Source organism: Gossypium arboreum, chromosome 6 (assembly GCF_025698485.1).
Source record: "Gossypium arboreum isolate Shixiya-1 chromosome 6, ASM2569848v2, whole genome shotgun sequence".
In the NCBI taxonomy this organism is placed as follows: domain Eukaryota; kingdom Viridiplantae; phylum Streptophyta; class Magnoliopsida; order Malvales; family Malvaceae; genus Gossypium; species Gossypium arboreum.
In genome coordinates, this window is record NC_069075.1 from 104,703,899 (window position 1) to 104,728,491 (window position 24,593).

General features: G+C 34.7%; 2 protein-coding genes across 2 annotated transcripts; both read left to right on the forward strand.

Annotated features, from left to right (window-relative positions):
• Nucleotides 1–14,829: 14,829 nt before the first annotated feature.
• Nucleotides 14,830–18,625, forward strand: LOC108484197 (uncharacterized). Its single transcript, XM_017787897.2, has 3 exons — nucleotides 14,830–15,612; nucleotides 16,973–17,053; nucleotides 17,616–18,625. The coding sequence occupies exons 1-3, from the start codon at nucleotides 15,228–15,230 to the stop codon at nucleotides 18,032–18,034; spliced, it is 885 nt and encodes a 294-aa protein (XP_017643386.1). The 5' UTR covers nucleotides 14,830–15,227; the 3' UTR covers nucleotides 18,035–18,625.
• Nucleotides 18,626–19,268: 643 nt separating this feature from the next.
• LOC108486501 (uncharacterized) lies at nucleotides 19,269–23,465 on the forward strand. Its single transcript, XM_017790588.2, has 8 exons — nucleotides 19,269–19,771; nucleotides 20,533–20,691; nucleotides 20,787–21,118; nucleotides 21,257–21,596; nucleotides 22,192–22,340; nucleotides 22,439–22,532; nucleotides 22,822–22,893; nucleotides 23,122–23,465. The coding sequence occupies exons 1-8, from the start codon at nucleotides 19,400–19,402 to the stop codon at nucleotides 23,164–23,166; spliced, it is 1,563 nt and encodes a 520-aa protein (XP_017646077.1). The 5' UTR covers nucleotides 19,269–19,399; the 3' UTR covers nucleotides 23,167–23,465.
• The last annotated feature ends 1,128 nt before the right edge of the window (nucleotides 23,466–24,593 follow it).

The following is a 24,593-nucleotide window of genomic DNA, read 5'->3' on the forward strand; positions in this document are numbered from 1 at the left end:
ATATGTGCTTTTTCGAAAGAAATGAGGTCCTGCATTTGTTGCTGACGGGATTTAGCTCTGACGAGTAATCCCTCGTTATAGAAAGGATTTAGCCCGGACGGGTAATCCTGATATAATCCCTCTCGAGCATATGTTACAATTAGGATTTAGCCTAGACTGGTAATCCTAATTGAGCTCTTTTGAGCATATGTTACATAAAGGATTTAGCCTGGACTAGTAATCCTGTAACATGATATGTGGCTCGAGAGTGTGTTCTTTAATTAAGTGCCCTAATGGGTACCTCCGAATAAGAATTGATGGGTTATTGAATTGTACAGCTTGAGTGTACTACTCGAGTATCCATCGGAATTTCAATGATTCAAGGGACAAAAATCTTGGCATGATAAGAGAATTATGGGATGAAATGAGTAATGTCTTGAAGGAAAATTGTATGATGAGCTCATTTATGTTTACTTGATGTATATGAAAATTTTGTGACTAACGTGTTTGATTGAATGCATGTGTTTAGGCAATTTTGCCAAGTTGATGGGAAACATGATATTGTATGCTTAGATTTAATAAATTGGATTGGTAAGTTTAGTTTCTGTTATGCGAACTTACTAAGCATGTAATGCTTACTCTATGTAACATCCCGAATTAGGGCCTAGTCGGAACAGTGGTTTCGGGACCACAAATTAGACGTAAGAAAATTTATTTTATTATATTTTTATGGTCTACGATTTCACGAAACAATTTCATGAAAATTTCATTTGAAAATCTCGACGTTTGGGCACTCAATTTGGTCAAAAGGACTAAATTGTAAAAAGTGCAAAAGTTGAGTTCTACATGTTAGAGGTGTCTAATTGTTATGAAATTTTAAATGGGAGGTCTTTAAATGACAATTATACCATTTTATAACTTTTTGGACAAAAATAGCCTTGGTTGGGTAAAATTTGAAAGAATAGTAAAAATGGCATTTTGGTCATTTAGGGGTAGAATGAATTAAAAGGCATATTTTAAAACCCAAATGTGTCCCTTTCTTCTTGCTTCAGCCGAATGTACCAAGAGCAGCCATGGTTAGGGTTTGGCCAAGCTTCCAAGCTCAATAGTAAGTGATTCTGAGCTCCATTTTTAACGTTCTATGCATTTTTGAAGTCCCGGTAACATGTTCTAGTTATTTCTACCATTTATTTGAGCTAGGGTTTGTGTTTAAAAATTTACCCACGAATGATATGCATGTATTTTTATGTTTAATGGTAGAAGAAGGCTCGGTGTGTAATAAATGACTTTTACTAAGCAGTTTTTGATGAAAACGTCCGAAAGGACAGTTTTGTAAAAATTGTAAAATTGGACATTAAAGGGTGATTTAGTGGAAATTAGGGGTTGCCATAGTTATGAAAATGATTCTTCTAGGCTTGAAATGCAAGGAAATTAAATAAAAATCATTTTACGAGTATTGAGGCAAAAGTGAAAAATGTGAAAGTTTAGGGGTCAAAATGTAAATTTGTAAAAATATAATTTTTGGACACATATGAATATAATGTGACTAATTATTAGGCTAAATGTGATATTATAGATCAAGGAAAACAAGATTCAGGCTTAGAACGAGGTTGAACAAGGTTAAGCACAAACTCGAAATAAATAGTCGTACTAGAAACCGAGGTAAGTTCATATGTCAATGATAATGCAATGATATTATTGTTCATACTTGAACTTAAATTGATGTGTTAGCATTGTGTGATGGATATTTATTTAGTTTATACAAAGATTATATATTGTAAAAAATGTCTAAATATAATTGTATGCAATACTATGTTTATTTCATGGACTAATGTCTAAATAAACATGGAAATGTGTTGAATTGGATGTACATTGCATGATCAGCTATGCATAATGAGATACTTGATGAAAAGAAAAATCCGGTTGAATAAAAGCGAAATCCGATGGATAAACCATAGCTTACATGACTTGAGATCCTGCATGTGTTGCGAAAAGGATTTAGCCCAGACGGGTAATCCATTGATCTCAAATATAGAAAGGATCTAGCCCGGACGGGTGTTCCTTGAGTGATTGAGCCTCCCGAATAATATGTGTGCATTATGGATTTAGCATGGACGGGTAATCCGATTAGGATCTGAATTTAGCTTGACTGGTAATTGGATCCAATCTCATTTGAGTATATGTCGTCGTAGGGATTTAGCTTTGACCGGTAATCCCAACAATACTCTATGAGTTTATATTACGGGGATTTAGCTGGTGGTAATCCCCTTGAAAGATATGAGGTTCACGGGAGTGCGTACTTGAGATGATCACTTGTATGACTTGAAGGTAAATAGATTATCCATCGAGATTTCCGAGAAATTCAACGGGTATTATAATGAATAACATGATTTTTCTAATAGAGATTAAGTTTCAGTGAAAGTGTTGTAAAGTGAATACCACTCATGATTTTTGTATGTGGAATTTAAAGAGATAGGTAGTAAGAGCTCAGCTTGAGCGAAAGTTCCTTGAAATCGATTATAGAACTGAGGAATCCAAGTGAAAAACCAAAAACACTTTTTTGGTAAGATTTTTGGGGACGAAAATCCCTAAAGGGGGAGAAATATAACATCCTAAATTAGGGCCTAGTCAGAACAGTGGTTTCGGGACCACAAATCTGATGTAAGAAAATTTATTTTTATTATATTTTTATGGTCTACGATTTCACAGAATGATTTCGTGAAAATTTCGTTCAAAAATTTCGACGTTTGGACACTCAATTTGGTCAAAAGGACTAAATTGTAAAAAGTGCAAAAGTTGAGTTCTACATGTTATAGGTGTCTAATTGTTATGAAATTTTAAATGGGAGGTCCTTAAATGCTAATTAGACCATTTTATAACTTTTTGGACAAAAATAGCCTTGGTTGGGTAAAATTTGAAAGAATAGTAAAAATGGCATTTTGGTCATTTAGGGGTAGAATGAATTAAAAGGCATATTTTAAAACCCAAATGTGTCCCTTTCTTCTTGCTTCAGCCGAATGTACCAAGAGCAGCCATGGTTAGGGTTTGGCCAAGCTTCCAAGCTCAATAGTAAGTGATTCTGAGCTCCATTTTTAACGTTCTATGCATTTTTGAAGTCCCGGTAACATGTTCTAGTTATTTCTACCATTTATTTGAGCTAGGGTTTGTGTTTAAAAATTTACCCACGAATGATATGCATGTATTTTTATGTTTAATGGTAGAAGAAGGCTCGGTGTGTAATAAATGACTTTTACTAAGCAGTTTTTGATGAAAACGTCCGAAAGGACAGTTTTGTAAAAATTGTAAAATTGGACATTAAAGGGTGATTTAGTGGAAATTAGGGGTTGCCATAGTTATGAAAATGATTCTTCTAGGCTTGAAATGCAAGGAAATTAAATAAAAATCATTTTACGAGTATTGAGGCAAAAGTGAAAAATGTGAAAGTTTAGGGGTCAAAATGTAAATTTGTAAAAATATAATTTTGGACACATATGAATATAATGTGACTAATTATTAGGCTAAATGTGATATTATAGATCAAGGAAAACAAGATTAGGGCTTAGAACGAGGTTGAACAAGGTTAAGCACAAACTCGAAATAAATAGTCGTATTAGAAACCGAGGTAAGTTCATATGTCAATGATAATGCAATGATATTATTGTTCATACTTGAACTTAAATTGATGTGTTAGCATTGTGTGATGGATATTTATTTAGTTTATACAAAGATTATATATTGTAAAAAATGTCTAAATATAATTGTATGCAATACTATGTTTATTTCATGGACTAATGTCTAAATAAACATGGAAATGTGTTGAATTGGATGTACATTGCATGATCAGCTATGCATAATGAGATACTTGATGAAAAGAGAAAAATCCCGGTTGAATAAAAACGGAAATCCGATGGATAAACCATAGCTTACATGACTTGAGATCCTGCATGTGTTGCAGAAAAGGATTTAGCCCAGACGGGTAATCCATTGATCTCAAATATAGAAAGGATCTAGCCCGGACGGGTGTTCCTTGAGTGATTGAGCCTCCCGAATAATATGTGTGCATTATGGATTTAGCATGGACGGGTAATCCGATTAGGATCTGAATTTAGCTTGGACTGGTAATTCAGATCCAATCTCATTTGAGTATATGTCGTCGTAGGGGATTTAGCCTGGACTGGTAATCCCAACAATACTCTATGAGTTTATATTACGGGGGATTTAGCCTGGACTGGTAATCCCGCCGAAAGATGTGAGGTTCACAGGAGTGCGTACTTGAGATGATCACTTGTATGACTTGAAGGTAAATAGATTATCCATCGAGATTTCCGAGAAATTCAACGGGTATTATAATGAATAACACGATGAAAGTCCCGAGATGGGCATGGTGATAAAGGTAAAGTTAATCGATATGCTATGGATATGTACAGGTATGTACATTATACTTATAAGTGATGCCTTATTGAAATGTGATAAATGATGAGTAAAGCGAATTCATGCATGTGTATGTGTATACATGATGAACAAGTGAAAAGATTTGAAAGACATACCATCCTTATGCTTATGATTATGAATTGTGTTGCAATATCATGTTAACTTACATTGTGCAATTGAATATGGGATTTATGAAATAATGAGTCCATGATCAATGTGACAATGAAATTATGATAGCTATTGTGATTTTGCACCGAAACAGTGTTGAATAGTAGCAATAGCCCGACTTTGAAAAATCACCATAAATGGTGGAAGTCGAATTAAAGGCTAAATAATATATGAAATTAAATATTAATGAGTCTAGTTCTACATAAATGAAATGATGTAAGTAAAAGAACTATATATTATGAGATATTTGAATTCTTGTGAGATAGAGTTGGAGTGATTCCAGACTCCCCTGTCTTAAATTTTGAAAATCACTATAAATTGTAAAAACAATAATTATGAGTTAAAATTAATATTAATGAAATCCTTAATGAGTCTATTTTCAATATAAATAGATGGGAACATTATCCAAGTCTCGTACTATGAGATATTTGATTTTTAGTAGATAGAGGTCGAAGCTGTTAGACAGCAAAATAGGGGAGAGTTTAAAGAATAAACTGTACTTATTGGTTGGACCAAAAATTCTATAAATTTTATGGTAAGAAGATATATGAGTCTAGTTTCAGGAGAAATTAACGGATCTTAATTTAGAGTCTTCTAGCTCGAGATATAAATAATTTATCGACTATGACTCGAGTAGACAACTTGACCAGAATACGAATAAAAGTGTAATTATAGTTGTTTTACCTAAGGAGACATGTTGTTATAATGCTTATTATTTTCATATGGACTTACTAAGCATAAAGCTTACTCCCCCTTCCATTTCTTCTAGTGCCTTCAGGTTGGGGTCGGAGATCGTCGAAGGCAACCTCACACTATCAAGCTACCATCTTTGGAGTATTGTTGGAACTTAATTTCTTCAAGTGAGTGGCATGTATAGGGACTTAATTATCGATATGTGTTTTTATGTTTTGGCTAAGATGTTGGCTTATATTAATTCATTGTATATAGCCATGAGATGTGGCTTATAATGATTTTGGCTTGTAAGCCTATTTGTCCATGGTATGTGTTAATGTCTTGTGATGTGGTTATATGATTATGCTTGTTCACTATGTATGAGAAGTATATGGCACATGTACATGATGAATGCCCCAGGACCATTCGAGATGGTCGTGGCCATAGAGTGAATATGTGGCATGGTAGTAAGATGATAATGATTGAACATGAACAATTGTTGAATGTGTAGATATTAAGTGTTGGGTAATAAACACATGTATGACAACATGCAAATTATTTAATTGAATTTCACCAAAGGTTGTTTAAACATTAAATTGACGTTATAATTTGTTTCTATGATGTGTAAAAGTATGGGAAAAAAATAAGATCAACATAAGGCTTGGAAAATAGCCTAAGTGTTAACTACACGGGCAGAGACACGGCCTTGTGTCTCAACCGTGTGGAGGACACGGCCTAGTACACGAGCATGTGGCCTGGCCGTGTAGTATAAATTATTTTACTGATATCATAAACAGAGAGTTACACGAGCTAAAGACATGGGCGTGTGTGACCACACGGCCCTACCCACATAAGCGTGTGGCTCTCCAAAGCAAGAAAATTTATTAAGTTGCCCAAAGTTTATCAAATATTTTCGATTTTGTCCCGAACCTCCCTAATGTATGTTTTAGGCCTCGAAGGCCTATATAATAAACGATATGCATGTGTCTGAAAAGTTTTAATTTTGGGCGAAATTTGGTGACCTGGTTTTGCATGTTTATGAATGTTTAAGTCCGGCAACGCCTCGAACCCTGTCCCAGAGTTGGATACGGGTGAGGGGTGTTACACTCTGTCTTATTTTCCCCTATTTTATAGTGCTCAGAAGCTCGCGAAGGTTGGAAGTCATTGAAGCATCGTCACACTATCCAGTAGCTTATCTTGGGTATATATAGTAACATCATTTTGGTATAATGGCATGTATAGGCTATCCTACCCTTAGATGGCTAAAATATGTGGTTTGTAATCTACCCATTGGAATGGCTAGTAGTGGTTGTTTTTGATATACTTGTACTGTCATTATGGTAGCTACATAAATGTTAAATGGTTGATCAAATTATGTCTAACATATGGAATATACCAGGGTAAGATTATAACATGTATGCTTGTAATGATATGCCATGTTGAATGATAGAGTTTGCTTAATTTGAATGCTTGAAATGGTTGGTATTTGGATGTGAGTTTAAATGCAGGTTATTGGTATGATTTTGGGTGAGAAATGAAGCTAAAAATGGCTACATTTTGTGCACACAGGTAGACATATAGGAGTGTGTCTAGACCGTGTTTGACACACGGCTTGGTACATGGGCGTGTGGTTAGGCCGTATGCCCCTTGCACCTTAAATTTGAGAAACAGAATGCTCAGAATTAAGCACACGGGCGTGTCTCAGCCGTGTGTGCTACACGGCCTAGAACATGGGCGTGTGTCTTTGCCGTATGAAACCTGTACCTAAATTCAAAAAATTAAATTAATCAAACGGCCTACTCACATCGACGTGTGGCCGGCTGTGTGGCACAAGTCAGAGAGTTACTCGGGATTGAACATGGCCTGTAGCACGGGCATGTCCTAGGATCACACGAGCGTGTCCCTTAGACCACACGGGCGTGTGAGCCTTGCACCCTAGAAAATTTTTAAAAATTCACGAAAAATCTTTAGAGTTTCCAATTAAGTCCCGACTTGATTCTAATGCTCGTTTTGGGTCTCGAGGGTCCGTTTAAGGGACGATATAAATAACCTCAGTTAATGAATAGTAATTTACTTGAATTATTTGAAAAATATTCTAAAAGTTCTGGTAATGCTCCGTAACCCTGTTCTAGCGACAGATACGGGTTAAAGGGTGTTACAAAATCTTACACCAACCATCCACTATATTCCAAAATGGTATTTTTTTTTCCATTTTGGACTTTAGTGTAATTGCTATATAATTAATTAAATAATAAAAATTTATAGTAATTTAACTTTTACCATTTTTACGATTTAGTCATTATAAATTTATCCATCGCCAACCCGGATCAACGTTCGAACGTTGACTCGAGAATTTGGGCCGTTACAACTCTCCCCTCTTAAAAAGAAATTTTATCCTTGAAATTTACCTGAATAAAAAAGGTGCAGATACTGTAATGTCATGGACTCCTCTGGCTCCCATGTCATCTCCTCAGCTCCGTGATTCCTCAACAGGACCTTTACTAAAGGGATCTTCTTATTCCTAAGCTTTTTGATATCTCGGGCCAAAATTTAAATTGACTTTTCTTCTTATGACAAGTCTGGATTCACCTCAATCTACTCAAGCAGTAAGATATGGGAAGGATCAAAATGGTACCTCCTAAGTAAAGGTGTTCATGCCCGGCCTGGCCCAAAGGCCCGCCCGAAATGTGGGAGGGTTTGGACAAAAATATAGGCCCAAAAAATAGGCTTGGACAAAAAATTTAGGCCAGTTTAAAAAATGGGTTGGGCCTCGGGTAAGGTATTTTTAGCCCGGGCCTAACCCTGCTCGGCCCGAATTCACTAAAGGACAAAATAAATGTGCATTTTTTTTTTGAATGTTAGTTTCTTGTTGTTTTCTCCCTATTTTGCTACCATTTTACAATTATGTTGCTACTATTTTGTTGTTATTGTTTGGATATTGAATAAAACTTATTTTCTTATTAATTTTGTTATTATTTTAAAGGCATTTGTTAAATTTTTTTATTATTTTAGAGGCATTTTCTTGTTAAGTTGCATTTATCTTAGTGTTATTTAAGTCTACATATTTTTTAAAATTTATTTTCAATTTGTTGGGAAATATTTATTTTGATGTTTTTAGTATTTTTGATGTATTATATATATCTAAAAATAATATAAAAATTAATATGGGCGAGCTGAGTCGGGCTAGGGTTTTAGTATTTTTATCTGGGTCGAGCTTGGGCAAAATTTTAGGCCTGTTTTTGGGCCCGGTCTGAAGTTGGCCCGGCCCGGCCCATGAACACCTCTATTCCTAAGCATGGACATGTGGAACACATTATGAATACACTCTAACTCTGGCGGTAAGGCTAACTGATATGCCACTAGTCCAACTCTCTCTAGAACTTCATAAGGTCCAATGAACCGGGGACTCAATTTCCCTTTGCATTCGAAGCGCAAAACTTTCTTCCAAGGTGAAATCTTAAGGATGACTTGTCACCCACCGCAAACTCTATCTCTTTGCACTTCAAATCTGCATATGACTTCTGACGATCGAAAGCTGCTTTCAGATTGTCCTGGATCATCCAAACCTTATCCTTAATCTCCCTGATCAACTTTAGACCAACAATCTTCCTTTCATTAAGTTCTGTCCAACATAATGGAGTCCTGTACTTGCGACCATATAATGCCTCAAAAGGAGCCATCTGAATGCTAGACTAATAATTGTTGTTATATGCGAACTTGACCAAGGAAAGTGATCCTCCTAATCTCTCTCAAACTCAATGATATAATAATGAAGGATATCCTCAAGAATCTGAATGACTAGCTTTGACTAACCATCAGTCTGCGGATGAAAAGTTGTACTGAAGTACAAGCGAGTACCTAACACCTTATGAAGGGCTCTCCAAAATCTCGAAGTGAATCGCAGATCTCTGTCTGAAATAATCAAAGTCGACACCCTGTGAAGCCTCACTATTTCACCAATATACAATCTGGCCAACTTCCCAAGAGTGAAGTCCATGCTCACTGGCAGAAAATGAACAGTCTTCGTCAATTTGTCCATGATTACGCAAATTGCGTCGTGCCTGTACCGAGACATAGGTAACCCGATCACAAAATCCATAGTGACTCTATCCCATTTCCACTATAAAATCTGGATAGGCTGAAGAAGACCTAAAGGAACTTGATTCTCTACCTTCTATTGATGACAAGCTAAGCATCGAGTCACAAACTCTAACACATCTCTCTTCATCCTTGGCCACCAATAAAATGAACAAAGCTTCTGATACATCTTGTTACTACCTGGGTGCATAGTAAACGGACTACTATGTGCCTCACAAAGGATCTTATCCCTCAACTCACCTACTGGAACATAAAGTCTACCTTTGAAATACAATACATCACCATCTTGCAATTCAAAGCCTGATGCTTCTCCTTGCCTCACCCTGTCTGCTCTGGCAGCTAAACTATCATCAAACTTCTACTTCTCTTTTACCTCTCACACCAATATCGGTTCAACCTAAAGCTCCGCTAATAACCCACCGTGCTCTGACAAGCTCAAACTCGTAAACATCGCTCACAACGCTGCCATTGATTTACGACTTAATGCATTCGCTACCACATTAGCTTTACCTAGATGGTAGTCAATGATGCAATCATAGTCCTTAAGTAGCTTGATCCATCTACACTGCCTCAAATTTAGCTCCTTCTGGGTAAGCAAATACTTAAGACTCTTGTGGTTGGCATAGATATAACACTTCTTCCCAATGAGATAGTGCCTCCAAATCTTTAATGCAAAAACCACTACTGCTAACTTCAAATCATGGGTAGGATAGTTACGCTCATGCTGCTTAAGCTACCTAGATGCATAAGCAACTACCATACCTTCTTGGATAAAAAAGCAGCCAAGTCCATTCAAGGACGCATCACTAAACACTATATAGTCTTTGCCTAACTCCGACTGGGTCAAAATTGGTGCCTCTGTCAAAATTTCCTTAAGCCGATCAAAACTCTATTGGCACTTCTCATTCCACTCAAATGAAACTCCCTTCTGTAGCAACTTGGTCAACAGAGCAACAATCATCGAAAAGCTTTTAACAAACCGTCGATAATACCTAATGAGGTTCAAAAAACTACAAATTTCAGAAACATTATGCGGTGGCTTCCAATCTACCACTACCTGAATCTTCTACAGATCCACTTAGATACCATTCTTCACCACAATGTAACCCAAAAATGCCACATTAGAAAGCCAGAATTCACACTTACTAATTTGGCAAAAAGTTGTCTCTCTTGAAGAGTTTGAAGCATCTCCAAGATGGTGATCATGCTCATCCTTAGATCACGAATACACCAATATATCATCAATGAAGACCACCACAAACTAATCTAAGTAGGGTTGGAAAATATGATTCATCAAATCCATAAAGGCTGCCGGAGTATTTGTGAGCCCAAACAACATCACCAATAACTCATAATAGCCATATCTAGCTCTAAAAGTTATCTTCAGGATATCCCCTTCCTTAACTTTCAACTGATGGTACCTCAATCTTAAATCAATCTTAGAAAACACGCAAGCACCTCTCAACTGGTCAAACAGGTCATCAATCCTAGGAAGTGGGTACCTGTTCTTCACTGTCACCTTATTGAGTTCATTGCCAACTAGGGTCAACGCTTGAACGTTGACTTGAGAATTTGGGTTGTTATAGCTTCATGGCTCATCCCCTTTTATTTTCATCTCTATAGATAACCCACCAGATTAGGACGTGGACATGGCATCCGAAGGGTCTCGACTTGGAATGTTTTTGTTAGTTAAAGTGATTTAGGTTTATTATCTGCATTTTCTGTTATTCAGAGACTGTATTGTTTTATTATGAAACTATGGCATGGGATTTAGGTTTTGATTTTATATGCAATGCATGATATTTAATTTTTTTTTAAATGTTGAAATATGAATTTTAATTCATTATGCATGGAATATAGATTTTATTAAAACTAAACAAATATCACTTTTCTGCTGCTAGACTATAAACAAATTTTGAGTATTGAGTAAATTGGAAATTAACTAAATTTTCTTCTAAACAAATGTTTTAATATGACTGCTTTAAAAACCCTAATAGCTTACCGGGCCACTTTAGTGGCCGATGTAATCCTCCAGATTTGAGCCTTTATTTGTCTCAACAAATCCATATTTGTTGTTTCCTTACACCAAACAATTTGTTATTCCTCTCCCTCAATGTCCAATAGATACGAGCATTCGAAGCCAATCCAAGAACTTTGATTAAATATATTCCTTTCAATTTTGCAATTAACCAACATTGTTCCTGCAACTAAGAAATTGAGATCTATGCAACATACATAGTTGCAATATTTCTCTAGAAAACGGTTTAGAAAAAGAGCACTCTAAAAACAAATGATCTCTTATTTCTTGAGCTATCTAACAAAAATGACATTTTTTGTCAACTTCAATCCCCCTACACATTTAATCTATCTTTTGTAGGTAACTTATTAAGCAAATTCATACAAGTAATACAAGATTTTTTTGGCACATAAATAGACACCAAATAAGTCAAAGCCATTTAACCTTTTCTGCTTTTGGCCTTATCTCTTTGTCAAACCTTACTCACTAGAGATTTCTTCCATTGCGCTAACCATCTCTTTACTTGAAACAATTTATTAGCAACAGACTGTAAGCCTAGCAAATTCTTTTGACTCCAACTATTAGCTTGAGAAATAGGTAGTTGTAAAATCAACCTTCCTATAAAAATATAGGCCTTCACCCAGACAGTCCACAAAGAACATATTTGCACCACAATTGCCCACAATTGTTGCATTACCCAAGCTTTATTCCAACTAATTAACCATCTCTTTACTTGAAACAACTTATCATTTCCCCTTTAACTTTTTCATTTTCCCCTTCCAGAAAAGCCTCGTACATCTTTGATTCACTTTTTATATTAGAGCCTTTGGCAAAATGAATTGTTGAGCTCAATAATTCCTAAATATGGAAAAGAGTAGACTAAATCAATTGAGCTCTTCCTGCATAGAATAAAACCTTTATTGCCCACCCATCCACTCTTGCCAAAACCTTTTCCAATAATGGCGCACAATCCTTCAAAGTCAGTCTTCTGACAATAAAGTACTCCTAGCCTGTTTGGCCCGACTTGAGTTGGGTTTGGACAAATATTTTTGCATCTTATGCTAGCCCAACCCAAATTCAATTTAAATAATATTTTTTGAAAATTTGAATTTAATTATAAAAATATTTAAATAGCAACTAAACTATATTTTTAATATTTTATTAATTTTTTAATACTAAAATAAGCTTTTGGGTCGTGTCAAGTCAACATGAAAATAGGCCATTTAATTTTTAGGGGTGTGTGTGTTTTTTGGTTTTCACTCCTTTTGCTCCCAAATGTTCTCCTATGTATAAAAACATGAATTTAAAATATTAGGAGCATAAAATTCACAATTTACATTGAATAATCACCCAAAAACGCATTAAGAATGTGACTAAAACATGTTACTTTTAGCACGTATCAGAGGGAAAAGAATGTATTGAACAAATGATGATGTTTTTTAGGGCGGGAACCATGACAGATTTTTTCTTGTTCAGTTGAAAGACAATGGAGCAAATACAGTGACAATGTCAAAGAGGGTGGAGCTATGGTAAATTGTTGTCTTTTCCTTGATCTAAGCATAAAAAATTAAAACTTCACGGGTATAGCAATAGTATTAATTGAAATTTTGTAATTTTTAAAGAGACGAAAAGAATAATTTTTCTCTTTTTTTGCAGGTTCAATCAACAATCCATTAAGGGTTTAACGGCTAAGTGGTCAATTTGGTCAATTTTTCTAACGATAATGACTAAATTGAAAAAAATAATTTTAGAATGACCAAAATAAAAATAACGTTATTTTATGATGACTTTTAGTGGAATTTACCCTTTTTTTTCTTTTTCCATCGTCCCCTTCTTCTAAAAAAAAAATACAAATACAAATAGTCCACTACTCTTTTCTATTTCCTAGAGTGTTTGATATCTAGTACTTCAAAAAACTTGGTTGGGGAAGAGAGTTTCTGAATTCGGATCAAACCCTTTTCAATCAAAATAGCCAAAAAAAAAAAAAAAATCTAATCTTGTTTTCCATTAATCTACCAAAAAAGCTAATGAAGACTTTCATTGCCACTCTCATTTTCTGCTTTGTTCTCCTGGTGTAGTTATATTTTCAATCAAAATATTCATTAAAAATAATTTTTTTTAAAAATTTCCCCGTTTATTAATTATGTTGTTTTTTGGACAGTTTACGAATCTCAACCATGCTAGAAAAGAACCAAGAGAATACTAGAAAAGTGTGATGAAAGACCAACCTATGCATGAAGCAATCAAGGGTTTATTACATGAAGAAGAAACAAGTTCAGGTTCGGGTTCGAAGAAGAAAATGAAGCAGTTCGTTAAAGATTTTGATAGTCAACATAGCCTTATAATATATGTTAACAATCCTGAGTCTAAACAAGAAGACACGACATACATTAAGGATGTTAAAGGCATCACGGACTAGAAACGAGATAAATTAGATATAAAGAAATAGACAACCTTTTAAAAAGATAAAAGGGAAATTTTTTTTTTTTTTTTGAGAAAGGTGGAGGAGGTGGAGGCACTTATGTTAGTTGCTGTGGGAAAGGATAAATTTTGATGATTAAATTGAGATTATTTATAAATTTTTAGGGTTAATTTTTTAAAATTATGACTAAATCGATATAATATGTAAAAGTTGATAATTAAATTTATTATTACATCAATTTTTGACTGTCACGTTATACTTCCATCAAACATTAATGACACTTTAATGGAAATGGAAAAAAAAAAACAATTTTGATTAGTTGGGTGACCAAATTAAAAAAAATGATAGTTAGGTGACAAAAAAAGAAAAAGAGCAATAGTTGGTGACCAAATTAAAAGAATTGATAGTTGAGTAACTAAAAAAGAAAAGGGCAATAGTTGAGTGACCGAATTAAAAGATTTGATAGTTGGGTGACTAAAAAAAATGGGATAATAATTGAATGATTTTTAATGTAATTTACCTTGAATTATATCAAAGAGAAATAAACTCGATTTAAACTTTAAGCAAATAATAAATTAATTAATTTGAAAGAATTAAAATTACGTGATTAATAAAATTTCAATACAAATAGACATAATGATTTTTTGGTCTTTCAATTTTATAAAAAAAGTCATTTCAGCAATTTTTTAACTCTTAAACTTGTGTATTTTGTCAAATTATCTAAGAATGAATAAAAAGTTACCATTTTTAACTTTATTAATGTGTCATACATGTAAATTGCCACATGAATAATATGGAAGCATTTGATTAATTTTTAGGGATCAAAACATATTTTTAAAAATTAAAATTATTTAAATTATTTAAAAATATAAAATTATAAAAAGTTAATTAATGCTTACCTTTCACATTAACAAAATTAATGAAGGTTGATTTTTATCAATTTTAAAATGAGATGATAAAAATATAACTTTGTTAAAGAGAGAAAATTTAAATGTAAGAATAAATTATTATTGTTTTAAATTATGCCATAAAAATACTGTATTTTTTTTTTTTTGAAAAAAATGCTGGAACATCTTAATTACATAAACTTCACGAATCGTACTGTTGTGAACCGTACCTGTCCACCGCGCTGGGAAATCGCGTCTAATACCAGAAAAAGACGGCGTAAAATTGCCTATCCATAACTGAAAACAACGCCGCACCGCCAACCACCTCTCCATCTCCAATTGAAGAACCCAAAGTTATAAACCCTAGTTAAAATTAATTCCAATCAATTCGTTCTCCATCCTTTCAAAACAAAAAAGTTTATTTCTTAATTTTCAAATTACCGCAATCAGGGTTTGATATTTCCCTTTTTTGCATTATTCACATTTTTGAAGAAAATACTTAGAGAGGGTAATTTAGAATTTCAATCTGAGGTAGGGGTTTTTAAAGCTTCCAATGGCGTTTTTAGGCGACGCGCTACGGCAAGCGTTTATGCCGAAGCACGAGTACGAGAGCCTACGGGAGGAAGATAAAGCTTGGACGAAGCTACAAAGGCCGATCTTAATCGGTTCCATAGTGATCATTTGTGTTGCGATCTTCGTTGGCATGATTATAAGCTTGAAGATTGTGTTTCCGGGAGATGATTTGAAGCGACCGTTTTGCGATGACCGGAGACTGCAGCCTTTGCCGTTGAATCCGAAAGGTGGAGGTGTCGACGATCCAGATCTGTTTCCCGGAGCATTCTATTTGACTGATCAAGAAACCGTAGATTACTATTGGATGGTTGTGTTCATTCCATCTATGATCATTTTTTTGGCTTCAGCTGCGTATCTGGTGGCAGGTCAGTATGAATTCGGTGCATTTACTCTTTGATTTCCTTTAAGAGGAAATTATTTAGCGAGTATTAAATTTTCTTTCTAGATCTTATTTAGAAATGAATGGAGGGTACACAATAATTGCATATTCTAAAAAGTAAGGTTTTGGTTGATTAAGTTTTAGTTCAATTTGCATATATATTGTTGCCACTGTAGTAACACGAGTGTTCGAGTGCGCTGAAGCGCATTATGTTATTATTTATCGGTTGGGGAGGGGTAACGAGTAGTTTTAAGCATTGTGTAAAAAGGGGTTCGTTTGTGCTGAAGCATGTTGTCTTACTATTTATCGATTTGGGGAGGGGAAATGAGTAGTTTTAAGTATTGTGTAAAAAGGGATTTGACTTTTGCAAGCGCATTATCTTATTATATCTGTTGGAGAAGGGCTACGAGTAGTTCTAAGTATTGTTTCAAAAAGAACAAGTATAATCAGAACTTATAATGAGATTGTTAAAAATAATAATAATAATAGAAAGGTGAAGATGGGCATTGAATCTTGAATTAGAGAGGCTATAAAGTTCTCTCATTGTTTATTATTTTCAGTATCAGAAAATTTTGACTGGAAATTTTAGTAGGAGATGAGTATCATGACAAAGAAATTTAAAGATTATCTTTCCTTTAGTTATACATTGTGAATTGGAAAATTTAGTAGGAGATGAATATCCTGGTTAAAACTTTATTTCTAGAAATCGCTATCTTCCTATCCATTTTTGAATTAGCATGCATGATCCTAATCAAGGAATGCTAGCGATCCAATTTAGTAAGACTAACGATATCATTAGCATATAGTTTATTATAAAGTTATTGAATAAACCAAGCAATTCACTAACTTCAGAATTATTTATTTAGAATTATGAATTTATATAAACTCAAAAACTATGTTTATAAGTTTCAGAAAATATTTGTATTTTGTTTCTACTAAACCGAAAAAGACTACATGTATCGAACTATGTTTCATAAATAGTGATTTGTGTTCTAATTTTCGTTGTCCTAAACTAATCTGCGTTCTTAGTAACATTGGGTTAAAACTGGCCTGAGAATGTTGGAACCTGATTCTAGAATTGTGTTTTTCATGTATGTTATTTTGATTATTATGTTTGCTTCATTAATGGCTATTGTTTCTTTTTGCTTGATGTTATATCTCTGGTTTGTCTAGTGCTAGATTTTGTGAGAATTGCTTTGATCTTGGGTCTTTGAATTTTCTTCTATATGTGTTTAATGTCTTTGTCATTTTTCCATAAAGTAATTATCCTGGCTTGCTGGTGTGCAATCTTTATATGACTTCTCTTTCTGTTGTTTCAGTCCCTAATGGTTTTACTGATGATTCAGGAATTGTTGTTGCTTATTCTGCTCCAACTACGCATGGATGTTTAAAGGTGGTTGAAAATAATTACTGTGCTTCAAAAAGAGGTATGCTCTATTTCTCATTTATTGAGTTGAGAATAACTGTTTTCTCACTGCTTGCAAATTGGAGATTGAAAGCAACCTTCTTTACTGCGTGATGAAGTATAAGTTGTGACTTGTCAGGCAAGTTCTAGTTTGTGAACTGTGTTGTATTACGAATCGAAACGGGAATGTAATTTGAATTTGTTTCTAGTTAGCATCTTCTTTCTTGGGTTCATCCTTTCGCAAGTATAAATTGAAACTTTGATCCTATTAAGCTATGAACAGAATTAGCAGCTTGAATACTTATCCATATGTTAGGTTTTCTTCGAGGTCACCTAACTGCTAATATTTTCTTGCTTCCATATAACTACTATTTTGCCTCTTTTTTCCCCATGTATGGATGTATAGATTTCATAGATCAGATATGGTTAGTTTTAAAAGTTTTTCCTTGTATTTGGAGGATCTTTGGAAGTTATATCTCCATATTCGTGTGTTGGCTATGTCAGACATGAGTATTTCAAGAAAAATGAAGAGTCTGAGCAACATAAATGTTGAGATGCCATAGTAACTTTATTCCAATCTACAGGTGGAGTTCGCTGCTTGTCTATTTTGAATGCGGTTTTTGCTCTCATTTTTGGTCTTCTTGCTTTGTTCTTGGGCTCAAGCCTCCTCACATTAGGAAGTAGCTGCTCTTTGCCCCTGTTTTGGTGCTACGAGATTGCTTCATGGGGGTTGGTGATTCTATATGGAGGAACTGCCATCTTCCTAAGAAGGAGAGCAGCCATAATTCTTGATGAAGGAGAATTTGGTAGTCGAACCCTTGGTTTAGAAATGTTGGAGGCTAACCCCTTGGAAGTCACCCCAGATGTGGAAAGGCGTGTTAATGAAGGCTTCAAAGCGTGGATGGGATCATCCCTTCTATCATCTGATGAAGAAGATGAACCTGAGAGTTATCACGAAGTGCCTCACGAAACACGTGCAAGTTCTAACAGGCAGAGAGTGTGATTCATGTATCAAGTCTCCAGTGTACACACCTTTTTGGGGAAATTTTGGAGTGTGGAAGCTCAAGCCTAAGAGCCATTGAACCAAATACCAATAGCTCATGAGCAGAACAGCTTTTAACTGTAGCAACAATCATGATGTCCGGTTGATCGGGCACAGTAACCGACTTTGATAGCTTGTGAAATGTTCACCAGCCACGGTGAGCTGTTGTCCTTTTGTGTTTTGAGCCCTAGCCATGAAAGAGCGTTTTAACTGGACTTTCTTGTATAGCTTGTTTACTTGCCGGACTAGGTCCTCAAAACTTCAAAATTCAGTAATTGAAAGAAAAAAAAAATCACTCAAAGTTATTCACCTGATTGTGCCTTCCATCATCCTAAGTGTGAGTATTACTTGATTTTTATATTACTCGACTCATGAGTGTCGGATACAAGTATGTTTGAATTTTGTTCGAAGCTTTTCATGTATTTGGAGGATTTTTGGAGATCTAGTCTCCACATTCATGTGTCAGACATGAGTGTTGGATATGGGTACTTAAAGTAAATATGAAAAGTTCGAGCTATGTTGTTATGATTAATATAGTATCAATTAAACCAAGTATTGGATACTGTTTAAGTTACATTACACTCAGCTCAGAGAGAATGGGATTTAAATTTTGGAGATGACATTATTAGCGAACATAAACACTGTAAAATGGACATGAAAAAGTATTCAAAAAAATACAATATCAATTAAGTTTTTATATGTTATCTTGATGGTCAATTAATAGTTTAAAATGATATTTTAAACAGATGTATTTATTATTTGGACATGACATTAAAAAAAATTCACTAGATACACGTGTATTTAAACTATGATCTACGAATGTTTTATGTTAGATTCAAATTAGCATTGTTGATAATTCAGGAGTTATGAGCATTATTGATAATTTGATAACTCAATTATGAGGTATTACTATTTTGATATAATTTTAGAATGTTTTGTGCAATCAACTAAAATAGGAAAATAAATGTAAAATTATATTTTCTTTTAATAATTTGAGTGTCTTTTGGGCAAGCAAAAGTTTATACAAATTGAATTTTGAAAGGGTTAAATTGGTAAATGATTGGATATAAATTATTTGTATCAAATTGCTTATCTTAATCAACTTGGTACTGTATATATATTAAAATATATAAATTCTTTTTTGCATTTAATATCTTAGAATTGGTGGGTTTGATTAGATTTATATCATGGGAATGGGCCACAAATTGAGCCCAACAAATTTTATAATATTCTTTCTTCACTAAACCCTAATTTCTCCCCCACTCTCGTTTCACAGTCGACGGTCCATGCTCTCGAGTTCCTTCATCGTGGTCCTCGACTTCAGCAATGGCAACCACCTATGATTACGAGGAGGCTCCCGCCACCTACGACGAAGGCCGCCACCAAGACCTTGTCTACGACCCGAACTTCGTTCCCGACTCCGTTAAGTCGTTCGTCGTCCATTTATACCGTCACATTCGCGAGAAAAATGTGTACGAGATTCACCAAATGTACGAGATCTCATTCCAAACCCTCTCCGACCGCCTCTTCAAAGACACTCCTTGGCCCTCCGTTGACGCCGTCGCTCATTACGTCGACAACGACCAAGTCTTTTGCCTCCTTTACCGTGAGATGTGGTTCCGCCATCTCTATGCTCGCCTTTCTCCCACTCTTAAGCAGAGGATCGATTCTTGGGATAATTATTGTAGCCTCTTTCAGGTAATTACTTATAAATTGTGTATGAATATCTGTGATTTGGTGACGCCGATTAATTTGATTATGGAGTTCGAAGAGCAACTGAGAGGTTCGGTTAAAAAATCGAAAATCGACTTAACTGGTCAATTTCATACATTAATCAACCAACCGATCGAATTAACTGATCAATCTCCTAATCAACTAACTCATAGACTACACTGCCTTAACTTCGATCGTTCGGTCGATTAAACTATGTATCAGTATCTGTGATTTGGTGACGCCGATTAATTTGATTATGGAAGTGCAATTGATAGGTTCAGTTGTCGAAAATCGACTTAACTTATGAATTTGATACTTTATTCGACTAACCGATTGACTTATCCTTATTGATCAATCTCATAATCAAGAAGCCCATCGACTGTATTGTCTTAACTTGGATTGTTTCAGTCGGTTAAACTGAAAATTTATTTTTTTTCCTTTTTCTCTTGTTTTTCTTCTAAGCATGAGAAATGAAATACGGAATCAGTTGGGGGCTTTGGTTAAAAGTTTATATATGATATGTTTATTATAAATTATACATATTTAGAAAATTAAAATAATATATATTAGTTGACTAAGGGGTCTGTTTAGTTACCAAAGTTCATAATTGATTACTGATCGACTTAACCTATTTAATGGCTTACATAATCGAATTATAACTGACTTGACTTGAGGCTATCAGTTAAGTTAGTTAGTTTGGATAGATTTTGCTCATCCTAGATTTTATTGGTTTGGTTTTGGCTCAGGTTGTGTTGCATAGGGTAGTTAACATGCAGTTACCTAATCAGTGGTTGTGGGACATGGTGGATGAGTTTGTGTACCAATTCCAGAGTTTTTGTCAATACAGAGCTAAAATGAAGAATAAAACCGAGCAAGAAATCGCTCTTCTCCGTCAATATGATCAGGTAATCCAATTCCTGCTGATTCAGTGATAGCTACTTAAAGCAGAATGTAATTTCAAGTAGTTGTAATTGCTATCCGAAGTTACTTCTCTTTGTAGGCATGGAATGTGTATGGGGTGCTTAATTACTTGCAAGCATTTGTGGAGAAGTCAAATATTATTCAGATATTGAAGCAAGAGAAGGAGGGTCTTGAGCAATTTACTGCTACTGATGGATATGATTACAGTGGTGGAAGCAATGTGTTGAAGGTGTTGGGGTACTTCAGTATGGTGGGTTTGTTGCGAGTTCATTGTCTTTTGGGTGATTACCAAACCGGGTTGAAGTGCTTGCTTCCTATTGACATCAGTCAACAAGGTGTTTACACCAGTGTTATAGGAAGTCATATCGCAACCATATATCATTACGGTTTTGCCAATCTTATGTTGCGGAGGTATGTTTTCATTTTGCTACTTTTCCATGTAATAAGTTAGCCTTTTTTAATGTATTTACTAAAGTTCTATTCTGTTTTTAATTCTTTCTCCATTTTCGGCTGAGCTTGATAATAATATAATATTGTTTTTAATTAAAGGTATGTGGAGGCTATTCGTGAATTCAATAAGATGCTCCTGTATATTTACAAGACAAAGCAATATCATCAGAAATCTCCACAGTATGATCAAATATTGAAAAAGAATGAACAGATGTATGCCTTGCTGGCAATTTGTCTTTCACTTTGTCCCCAAGTGAAACTTGTTGATGAGACTGTGAACTCTCAGCTGCGAGAGAAATATGGTGAAAAGATGGCTAGGATGCAAAGATATGATGATGAAGCTTTTGTCATCTATGATGAGCTCTTCTCATATGCATGTCCCAAGTTCATTACACCTTCAGCACCGAGCTTTGAGGAGCCCCTTGTAAATTACAACCAGGTAAATGGGTTTATTGTTCTATGCAATTTTAGAATGATTTTGGTGGAAGTAGATTAAACAGATAATATATGGTTGTTCTTTTCATTATTTACATCCATAGTCCATGTTTCTAGCTTTCTGTAGTTAGGCTTATTCATATTTCTTTTATTGCTCATACTTGCCGTCGTAACAATGGCCACATGTTGGGAATTAATCCATTGAACTGAAACATCTGCACCCAAGTGTTGGTATGGGAGGAAGAGTGATAAGTGCTACTCCTACTGCTTCCCTTCTCCATGGTTTAAAGAGCTTGCCTTAGGCTGAATATACCTGCAATTATTTCTTGCTAGATTCAAGATTTAGGTTGATGCAGAGTTGATGTTGGTTCAGTATATTTTAGTAGATGGTTACGCGCATTCTGTCTGTCTGTTCCAGCTTACATATGGATGGAGCTCCAGCCCCCACGCAAGACTTATGTGACATTAGGTGTTGAAAGATAGTGTAGATCTTAGGTTCATATACTTATTTATGGTTGAGGGAGGGAAATAATATGATCATTAGGCATATTGTGTAAGCGTTATATGTGTTTTACCTAATTCGATTTGATTTTATGCAGGATGCTTATAGACTTCAGTTGAAGCTGTTTCTATATGAAGTGAAGCAACAGCAGTTGTTATCAGGTGTTCGGACATTTCTTAAAGTGTATTCAACTATATCTCTTGGGAAGCTCGCAAATTACATGGAAGTGGATGAGCCCACTCTGAGGTCGACATTTATATTTTCTTCCTCTGGTTTCATTGTATTTGATTCAATTGTATGCTTATCTTGTTGTATATGTACTGAAGTTGTTTCTTGTTTTATAGGACCATCTTATTGACATACAAGCACAAAACTCATGCTGTTGATTCTGATGGAAAGATTATCTCTAATGCTGATGTGGACTTCTACATTGATGATGTAGGTTTCATTTTTAGCTCATGCACGTATCTATGAGCTTCTAACAGAATGTGGTTTAAGTTACCATGCCTTATATTAGAGCTTCTTAGTTCCAGATACAGATAGCACCTACTAGCAATCTCTTGAAAAACAAATCTCAATTATTCTCAGGCTAGCTAATGCATATAAAATTTGAAGTTGTATCTAGAGAAGGTTATTGATAAGATTACATTTCTTTTGTCTTTGGAGGTTAGTTTGAAAGAATAACTGCATTATTCGGCATTGGAAGTAACACTTTGCTTTGCTGCAGGACATGATTCATGTTGTTGAATCCAAGGCAGTGAAAAGATATGGTGATTATTTCCTTCGACAGATTGTCAAGGTATGGTATATATTTCTATTTCTTTTATATGCTTGCATGACCAAAATGGCGATGGGCTATGTGTGTGTGTCGGATAGATGTAAATTTTTTTTTTCATATTTTTGGTGGTCATAACCCCATATTTATGTGTGGGACACATGCAGTTGAAGTCCGAACAACATAAGTGAGGGATATTTCACTTATTACTTTGGTTAACCCCTTTTTGACTTTTTTTTTTCTAAATAACAGCTTGAAGGAGTTATCAATGACATGGATCGGATAAAGCTGGAATAGATGACCTACTTGATTGTTTTATTACTTGTACTACTTTAGCGAAGGATTTATTTTATTTAAATGGCATTTTGATGCCCATTTTGTTTTGGAATGGGTAGAATCTCACGTTAAGATATATAAATGGTTCCTTTTTGAGAGCACTGTGAGAGGGGATTTATGCATTTGCGGGCTTGCCAGAAAATTTTTGTTGCGACTGTTGCTTTGTTTGTTATTCTTTAACTTTGGGTTAGCCCTATATACAAAATATTGATGTGATGGATCATAGTGAACAAGTTAATGAAGAACCTTTCAAGTGAAAATTGGACCACAAAAGAGTTAAAAACTTGAATGTACTTGAATACAGGGTAAATTATATCAACAGTCTCAACTTTGAGTCTCAACTTTGAAGTAACTGATAGAACAGTCACTTTAGTTTTAATTCAGTCACTCAGTTTTTATAAAATAACAAAACAGTCATTAACGATATCAAAAAATGAAAAATTAGTCACCTATTAATATTTTTTGTTACAGGCCTAATAGAATAGGTGATGTGGCCAGTTAACTAATTAACTTGGTAGGTAAAGTTTTAATTCAGTCACTCAACTTTAAAAAAATAACAAATCATTTACTAATATTTTCAAAAAGTGACAAATCAGTTATTAACGTTATCGAAAAGTGACAAATTAGTCACTCATTAACATTTTCTGTCACAAGTCTAATGAAACAGGTGACGTGGCCGGTAAATTAGCTAATGTGGTTAATTAACTTGCCATGTTAGACGAGGCAAAGTTGAGTGACTATTTTTTTCGTCATCCTTTTTTCGTTTTTCATAAATGGCCCAATATTTTTACTTTTTGTGTAAATAACTCAATATGTTTATACTTTTTGTATTTTTCAACCCCCTAATAGAGAAGCCACACGGTTGGGATCCAACTGCCTTTTTCTATTACCTGAAGCCACAAAGCTATTAACTCTGAAAAAACTAGATTGAAATGGGATTGATGACAATTTTGGGTCAAATTATTAGCATCCACAACCAAAACTAGTGAGGAGAAAATCCTCCAAAGCAACTGTGACAGCCCAAAATTGACCCTAGTCGGAATGTGGTTTCGGGACCACAAAACCGAGGCGTAAAAATAATTTAAAATTTATTTTGATGCTTATAATATGTGTGTATTCATGTGTGGCATTTTTGATGGTTCGATTTAGTGTTATAAAGGTGAATTTCACTAGAAAGGACCTAGTAGTAAACTTTGAAAGTATGATGGGGAAATGTGTGATGACTAGTTGAAAATGCATGCAAAATTAAGGGATTTGCATGTCAAATTCCCCAAAGATGGCATAGTGGCCGGCCATGACATGGTTTATGGGCAAAGAAAACATGTTGAAACATGTTTTGTTAATGCATGATGTATTAAATGATAAAAAATTAATGATGTTGGATGAGA